The 9,552-nt window shown below is 35.1% G+C and overlaps 1 protein-coding gene across 1 annotated transcript; it reads right to left on the minus strand.

Moving 5' to 3' along the window:
- Positions 1–2,853: 2,853 nt before the first annotated feature.
- Positions 2,854–3,420, minus strand: LOC129892886 (uncharacterized). The gene has a single exon (XM_055968412.1). It carries the CDS (start codon positions 3,418–3,420, stop codon positions 2,854–2,856), a length of 567 nt encoding a protein of 188 aa, XP_055824387.1.
- Positions 3,421–9,552: the final 6,132 nt, after the last annotated feature.

Below are 9,552 nucleotides of genomic sequence, written 5' to 3' on the forward strand. Positions count from 1 at the left end.
TGATTAATAAAATAAAAATCTATTTTTTGAGATTAATTTTGAATATTCCTAAAAGGTAATAATTATACAAAACTATATACATTATCTTAAAACAATAAAGAAAAAAATAATTATTTGAAAATAACTTGAAAATATTTCTAGTTTTATAAAAGCTAATTATTTCAATTTATTTAAAATAGAAGAAGACTAAAATTAAAATAAGATGAATAAACATTAATTAATTAACAAACATCTTAATTTTGACAAAGTACAATAATTAACTTAAGTTTAAACTAATTAACTTGAAATATGAATCTATTAATTAAGTCAAACTAATTAACAAAATATTTAGTTTAAAATAAATTCTTTTTGAGACGATTTCGAATAATGATAAAAAGTAATAATTATATAAGTAAAATATATATTATTGTTCAAGAATTATTAAATATATATATACCAAAATTACCTAAAAATAATAATAAAAATTTCATTTTGGTTTTTTCACAAGCTAATTATTTAAAATTAAAGAAACTCGATTTTTAAAATTATGTCGTGGAGGGCCAAAATTGGGTGTCAACAGTTGTCTCTCTTTGAATGGAGACGATGGAAGTATTTTTGAGCAAAGAAGTTGATGCAATAGCCAATTTTGTCCCAACAATCAACGTTGAAATAAAGTTTATGAAAATTTGGGGATAAGAAAATTGTGAAAAGATTATTGCTGAACTTTGTTTCTGAGTTGCCAACATGTCTCGAGTTGCTCGAGAATCAAGCCAAGTGCATCTCTGAAGTTATGCCAAAATAAGGTGGAGTGAGTTGAAAATACCATCATTCATAAAATTATGTCGGTATTAGTGAATGAGAAAAATGATGACAGAGGCGGCCAAGGAAAAAAGATTGAACAAGTGAAGAGTTATAAAAAATGAAGTAAAATAAATTGGATCTTTAAGATGGTAGAGAGTGAAAAGGGATAAAAGTGAAATTGAAATCCGGACTCGATAAAGGGCAAGAATATTGGGAGGAACAAAGTAAAGCCTAGCCCAAAAAAATATCCAGTATCGAGTTATGACGAGACTGTATTTTAAGACTTGCAAATAGATCAAAAAAAAATATTTGAAAATAATTATGAAGTGTTAAAAGGTTTGTGATTTGGCCGAAAACTTGATGTGGAAATTTCTATATACCCCGAATTGTGGGACATAGGTTGAGTAGAGTTCGAGAGTAGATTAATGACCATTGTTGGTGAGTTTGACTCTCTAACAAATATCCAGTTCACTGCTTAGAAATAGTTCTACGTTGTGCTAAAGGCTTCTGCAAAACTTAAATTTGATAAGATAATTAATAAATAAGAATTAAATATAAAGCGATGTACAATAAACTCATGGAGATGACACCTATAGGGTGTGAATATATGAAAATGCGGCCTTGCAAGCCGTAATGATTTAATAAAATCTTTAACAAAGCTTATGAAAATGGAGTTTTAAGGCCGATGATTCATGAGAATGGTGCCTTGTAGCGATGGTTAATGAAATGAGGCCTAAACTCAAATGATTTGTGAAGATGAGGCTTTTAGCCAAATGATTAATAAAAAATGTGGCTTTTAAGTCTGCGATTTATGAAAATGAGGCTTCTCAAGTCAATGATTCATGAAAATAACTTCTTTGAAAATATTGCATTTTTGCAAGTGTTTCATGCAATTATCTAAAGACAATTGTGTAATGTATTTAAATCATTTGTGCAACGCGTTAGAAAGAAATTGAAAGCCATGTGGAACACATTTTAAATATCTGAAAGCATTTGTGCAGTGCATTTGATAATGTTTGGAAGCATTTGTACAGTGCATTTGAATATATTGGAAAATATATGTGCATTGCATTTAAAAACATTTGGAAGCATTTGTGCAATGCATTTGCAAATATTTTAGAGCATTTGTGCAGCGCATTTGAAAATATGTGAAAGCATTTGTGCAGTGCATTTAAGAATATTTTTGCGGAGCAATTTAATATCATAGGTAGTGAAATTGAAAATATTTGTGCATCAATATATTTGAAACTTTTGTGAAGCTTTACTTATAGGTTTCCAAAAACATAAATTTATAAGTAATTCAAACCATTCGGCGCATCGTCCTTTCGAGTCCGTAAATATTATTGGCTTCTTTGCTGGCTGATAATTCTGACAAACCTACATTGAAAGAAAAATTATGAGTTTTAGGGGAGGTTTATTTGCGTTTACTTTGAAGCTCTAGCTCTTCATACTTCTTTTTTTTCAACTTTGTTTGGACTTGCGACTACCGTCCATTCTAATTCTTGGCTAATAAATAACAAAAAATTATTTGATTGAAAGAATCATATTTAAAAATAATAAGATAAATTATACATATATATATAGTAGTAAATAATTTCTGCAAAACTTTAGATTGTGACATGTCGTGAAACAAAACAAACGTCCCTTTTTATGAAGTCTTTCTTTTGCCCGATTATTCGATTGGCCATATACTCTTCAATTCTCTTGATGTCTTCTTGTAATGATGTCCCTCAAATCTATCCCAATTTTGATGAAACAAAGATACTGACATTCCCTTACGATGAGATCAAAACATATATAGGTTGCCTTTCACCCCATCACACGTAATTCATGCATACATTTCTTGAGAATTTGAAACAAAGGAGTCGAACCCTCCATAGGTTGCCTATGTATCCAACATAAATCAGACCATACATAGTTTGTTACATCCAAAATAAAAGGGGTGAATTGAAAATTTTCCCATAATGTGACCGAAGTCGATATAGGCCACCTACGTATCTCACCAAGGGAATCCGACCAAGCGTAGTTCATAAATACATACCAAAATATTACACAAAAATAATATAAAAGCTCCTAGACATAGTATTTCTTAACCGCATCCGAATTGATGACTTTCAGCCATATCTTTTCGTCCATTTCTGCTAGAATCAATGCTCCTCCGGGAAATACTCGGTGAACCACATAAGGCCCATGCCAGTTAGGCGCAAACTTCCCTTTAGCTTCATCTTGGTGTGGGAATATCCACTTCAAAACCAATTGTCCCGGGTCGAACTGTCTAAGTCTTACCTTCTTGTTGAAAGCTTTGGCTTTCCTATGTTGATAAAGTTGTTTGTGACAAACTGCATTCATTCTGTTTTCATCAATGAGCATCAACTGTTCATATCGACTTTGTGTCCATTTGACATCACTCAATTCAGCTTCTTGGATAATCCTCAGGGATGGTATCTCAACTTCCATTGGTAATACTGCTTCTGTTCCATAAACCAAAAGATAAGGTGTTGCCCCAGTCGATGTACTAATGGTGGTGCGATAGTCGAGGAGGGCAAACGACAAATTCTCATGCCAATGCTTGTAATGATCAATCATCTTCCGCAATATTCTTTTGATATTCTTGTTAGCAGCATCAACTGCTTCATTCATCTAAGGTCGATAAGGAGTGGAATTGCGGTGAATAATTTTAAACTTCTCACATATCTCATGCATCAAACCGCTATTGAGATTAGCTCCAATATCTATTATAATTGAATTAGGGATGCCAAATCTACCAATGATGTTATTGCGAACAAAATCTATCACCACCTTCTGTGTCACACACTTGTATGAAGGTGCTTCTACCTATTTTGTGAAGTAATCAATAGCTAACAAAATGAACCTATGTCTATTTGATGTGGCTGGCTCAATAGGACTGATGATATCCATGCCCCAGTCTGTGAACGACCAAGGAGAACTCGTCACATTGAGTTTATTTGGTGGAACCCAGATCAAATCCCCATGAATCTGACATTGATGACATTTTCTCACAAAACAGATGCAGTCTGTTTCCATGGTCATCCAGAAATATCCAGCCTGCAGAATCTTCTTTGCCAAAGTAAAACCATTCATGTGTGGCCCACATGTACCCCATGCAATTCTTCAATCAACTTGCTCTCCTCTTAGGAGTCAACACATCTTAATAATCCTAAATCTAGAGTCCTCCTATAAAGGATTTCTCCACTTAGGAAAAAGTGATTTGCAAGCCTCCGTGGTGTTCTCTTTTGAATATTGCTTATACCGTCTGGATAATCTCCTTCTTTGAGATACCTCACAATTTTTATGGTACCAAGGTTCTCCATCCAATTCTTCATCTACATAGAAATAATAGGCCGGTTGATCTTGCATATTGATCTTGATTGGATCTATGTAATTCTAGTCTGGATGTTGAATCATAGAAGACATGCTTGCCAAAGCATCTGCAAACTCATTTTGACCTTTAGGAATATGCCTGAATTCTATCTTGAAAAATTTCTTGCATATTTCCTTTACACATTGCAAATATGGGAGTATCTTCATATTCTTGGTGCTCCATTCACCTTGTACCTGATGAATCAATAAGTCCGAGTCACCTATAACTAGCAATTCTTGTATATTCATATCAACAACCATTCTGAGTCCAAAAATACACCTCATATTCCTCTATATTGTTAGTGCATAGGAACTTGAATTTTGTTGAGACTGGATAATGTTGATCCGATTCTGAGACTAGCAATGCCCTAGCATCGACTCCTTTAGAATTCGCTGCACCATCAAAGAACATTCTCCACCCAGGATATTCTTCTGAAATATCCTCCCCAATAAATAATACCTCTTAATCAGGGAAGTAAGTTTTAAGAGGTTTGTACTCTTCATCCACAGGGTTTTCAACACGATGATCAACAAGCGTTTGTCCTTTATTGGCCTTTTGAGTGACATAAATAATATCTAATTCACTTAGAAAATATTGCTATTTTGACAGCTTCCCAATAGGCATAGGCTTCTGAAATATATACTCGAGTGGATCCGTCCTTGAGATGAGAAAAGTAGTATACGCGCATAAGTAATGCCTTAACTTTTATGCAACTCAAGTTAAGGTACAACAAGTGTGTTCCAATAAAGTATACAATGCTTCATAAGGTGCGAATTTCTTACTCAAGTAGTATATAGCCTGTTCTTTCTTCCCAGTTTTATCATGTTGTCCCAAATACATTGTTCGATACCGACAAATATAGTAGCAATGGTCTTCCCAGTTCTAGAGGTACCAAGACAGATGAACTAGACAAATACTCTTTGATTTTGTCAAAAGCTTGTTGACAATCTTCCATCCATTTGATAACAACATCTTTCTTCAACAACTTGAAGATTGGCTCAAAAATTACCTTCGATTATGGAATGAATCGACTAATGTAATTCAGACGACCAAGAAAACTCATTATATCCTTTCAACTTTCTGGAGGAGGCAAGTCTTGGATACCTTTTATCTTTGAAGGATCCAATTTTATGCCCTTCCTACTCACAATGAAACCCAACAATTTTCCAGCAGGGACACCAAATTCATATATTGTAGGATTTAATTTCAGATTATATCACCTAAACTTATCAAAGAACTTCTTCAAAGCTGTGATGTGATCTGAGCTCTTTTGTGACTTGATAATGACATCGTTCACATAGATTTTAATCTCCTTATAGATTATGTCATGAAAAATGGTAGTTATAGCTCTCATGTATGTTGCCCCTGCATTCTTGAGTTCTAAAGGCATTATCCAATAACAATATACTCCCCAAGATATGATGAATGTCGTCTTTTTAGCGTCTTCTTCATCTATTAGAATCTGGTGGTAGCCTGCAAAGCATTCAACAAATGATTTCAACTCATGCTTTGCACAATTATCAATAAGTATGTGAATGTTTGGAAGAGGGAAATCATCTTTCGGGCTGGCTTTGTTGAGATCTCGATAATCTACACATACTCTAATTTTTCCATCTTTCTTTGGCACTGCACTATGTTATCCAAACATATAGGATACTTTCTGACTCGGATGATGTTGACATCAAATTGCTTGGAAACTTCTTCCTTAACTGTGAAACTCAGATTAGGCTTGATCTTTTTGTGTTTTGCTTGACAGGGGGGCAAGATGGTTCAGTAAGCAACTTATGTGAAACAATCTTTATGCTTGGACCCAGCATATCATCACAAGATAATGAGAATAGATCCATATATTGTCTCAAAAGATCAATAAGTTCATTTCTTTGAGACGGAGTCAAATCGATGTTAATTCTTGTTTGTTTCACTAGTTCTGAATCTCCTAAATTTACCATCTCAGTTTCATCCAAATTTGGCTTTCCCTTATTCTCAAAATTTCAAAATCTTTAGTCAACTCTTCAGGCTGCACATCTTCTTCATATTCTGCAAAAAATTGTTCGGTACTTGGAATTTGTTCGCTTGTTCATTACATGTCACATTCTCAGTATTGGCAGATTTATTAGTTTGCTTGCTAAAAAAGAGGAAAAAATAAAATAAATTAATAATTAAGGACAAAATTTTGAAATTTAAAGCTGGAAACATAGTTTAGATATGGCATTTAAGCTTAGGGTGAAGGAAAAACATATCAAGTTCATAAACATGATTCAAGCCTCAATTTTGAATCATGTTATTTTATTAATTCTAATACAATCATCTACCAAGATTCCTGGAGAAATGGGGATGGGTTACAAGTCTAATTGTTTAAAGCATCTCCAGGCTTAGCATCCCATATAGTCGGGATCTCGGCATAATTCTCCAAAATCATATTGCATTCCACTTCTTCAATAAATAAGTTTTTGAGTCCTTCCACGAGGTTGTCTTCATCGGCTTCCTCTGATTCTTTTGTAACACATGACTTGGAAAATGACTGATTCAAGAGTGGGATGGGCTGTGGCAAGGGAATGTCACTTTTCCTTTTGAGATTCACCAACGAGACTTCTTCAGGAGTAGGCTCATATCCTAAACCAAAAGTGTATTTCTGGCCAGGCAACTAAATTGGTTCCACTATTCCATCGAAGTTCACTCCAAGACCTCGACGGGGCATAAAACTATTCTTCAATATTTCCCAAGCCACCATCATAAGCACACGTGGCAATCTTACACTTTCAACTTGATTGACACTCATAATCTCTTTAGTGTGGAATATAGACCCATCCAGTTCTTCCATACTTTCAACAATAGGGATTGAGTTGTCAGGATACATTGAATTACTACCTTCTTCATGACCAATAATTTCATGATGATTCTAAATAAATTTTAAAGTTTGGTGCAGGGTAGAAGGAACCGCACCATTCATATAGATCCATGGCCTCCCAAGCAATAAATTGTAACTAACAGATATGTCCAATACTTGAAATTCCACTATGAACTCCTTGGGTCCAATTGGCAATGGCAAATCAATTTCGCCAATGACTCCTCTTTGTGTCCCATCAAAACCTCTAACCCTTACATGACTTTCACGAATTTTCCCAATATCAATTCCCAAAGCTCGCAGGGTAATGAAAGGACATATGTTAACGGCTAAACCATTATCAATCAAAACTCTAGAAATAATATTATCCCTATACCTGACAGTAATGTTCAATGCTTGTTATGCCCCAAAACTTCAAGTGGTAATTCATATTCATGAAAAGAGACTTTGTTAGCTTCCAAAACTTTCCCTACCATGGATGAAAAACTCTCACTTGTGATCTCGACCGGAATATAAGATTCACTTAGAACTTTCACCAAAGCGCTCCTGTGAGTTTTAGAATTCATCAGTAATGACATTAAGAAAATTTGGGCGGGCGTCTTCTTCAACTGTTCAATAATAGAATATTACTTCGTTGGCATTTTCCTTCAGAAATCCTCTATTACAGCCTCTGTCAGAACCTTTTTTGGTTACTCTCCTTATTTGGTCCTGCTCGTGCAACTTTTTCAGGGGCATAAGATCGCCCAGATCTTGTCATTCCTGCAGCAATAGTTTTTACAACTATCTTTCCTTTTCCTTTGTCCCTTGCATCTATCGGGAAATTCCAAGGAACCACTTTAGTGTCAAAAAAAGTTGATTGAGCGATCAAAACTATGATTTTAGGCTTGGGAACTAGAACTTCCACTTCAATTGGCACTCGTGCTTGGCCTGTGATTATGGGAGTAATAAAGGTTGATGTCACAATATTTTTCTTTTCCTTGATTGGTACAATTGTCCCTTCCAAATTGCATTCTTCATCAATAGTGATCATTTTCACATTTCCATGGTTTGGAAAAGAATTGTTATTTACATTAGGGGTAACACCTTTGAGTTGAATAACTCCTTCTTTGATCAATGCCTTAATTTTATCCTTGAGAGTAAGATAATTTTTGATGTCATGTCTAGCAGCTCCAGAGTGATAAGAACAACACTTAGTTACATTATACCATCCTGGAAAGGGATTTGAAATTCATCCTTAGATTGGATGGAGTACCCCTGTGGTTCTCAGCCTTTCATATAGTTGGGATAAAAGTTCGGCTAGAGGTGTATAGGTTTTGGCTGGTCTTCTTTCAGAGTTTGGGCGGGGTCTAGGTGGATTTGATGGACGTTTTTGTGATTGATAGTAGGATTGAGATGGGCATGTAGGCTGGTATTATGATGGATTTGGATAGGTAGGTGCTCTAGATGGATAATATATAGGTTGAGTGGTGTAAACTAGGTAAAGGGCGACAGAAGGTTGGTAATATGGTTGAAGAACTTATGTATACTGACTATAGTATGAAGGTTGTGGTAATGGGTTTTAGTATGTTAACATTTGGTTTGGACAACATTCTTGGATGGTCATGACAGCAGACACTCCATCCTTCTTCTTCTTAAGGTCTCCTCCAATTGAATCTTACTGAATTGAATTGCCTTACTTATTGCTTCCAAGGCTGGAAAATTAGTGATTCTCCCAATTTTAATACCTTCTTTAATGAATTCTCCCATCCTCACTACTTCAAAGAACTTTTGTCCTGCCACACTTATCATCTTTTCATAGTACGTTGCATCATTTTGAGATTGTATAAAAGGAGAGGTCATCTTGAGATTGTATAAAAAAGAGGTCATCTTTCTTTCCATCATCAAAGGTTGAACTTTTGCAGCGTCTGCTCTCCACCTCATGGCATACTCCCTGAAAGACTCTGTTGACTTCTTTTCCAACTTCATCAAATAAAATCTATCTGGTATAGCCTCAGTGTTGAACTTGAACCTATCCATGAACTCTTGTTCCATGGTATTCCAACTACACCATTTCTTTGGATACTGACTTGTATATCAATCCAGGGCTTCTCCTGTTAAACCCCTTTTAAATAACTTCATTGTAATGGCCTCATCTTTCCCTACTCTGACTAGCATGTCACAATATGATCTTAAATGAGCTCGAGGATTTCCCTTCCCATCAAACACATCAAATTTTGGTAGATTATATCCTACAAGCAACTCAACATCGGGATAAACACATAAATCCTCATACTCAAGCCCTTCACACCCTGTGTGGACTTGGATACTTTTGAATGCTTCCTTCAAATTACGAATCTCCCTAGCTACACTTTCATTTGTTTTTGATTTGGCCTCTTTCTCCATCTCCTTATATGGATCGACTTCTAGCATGGCTGGCATTCGATAACAAAAGGTTGTGTTTTTGCTACATATACTTTTAGAACATATTACGTGTTAGGAATTCCAGTGTGTGTCATCGATATATGTTGGGTCGCTTGGTATTTTTTGGGTGAGTGAGTTGGTTTGG

The sequence above is a fragment of the Solanum dulcamara genome, chromosome 6 (assembly GCF_947179165.1).
Source record: "Solanum dulcamara chromosome 6, daSolDulc1.2, whole genome shotgun sequence".
NCBI lineage: Eukaryota > Viridiplantae > Streptophyta > Magnoliopsida > Solanales > Solanaceae > Solanum > Solanum dulcamara.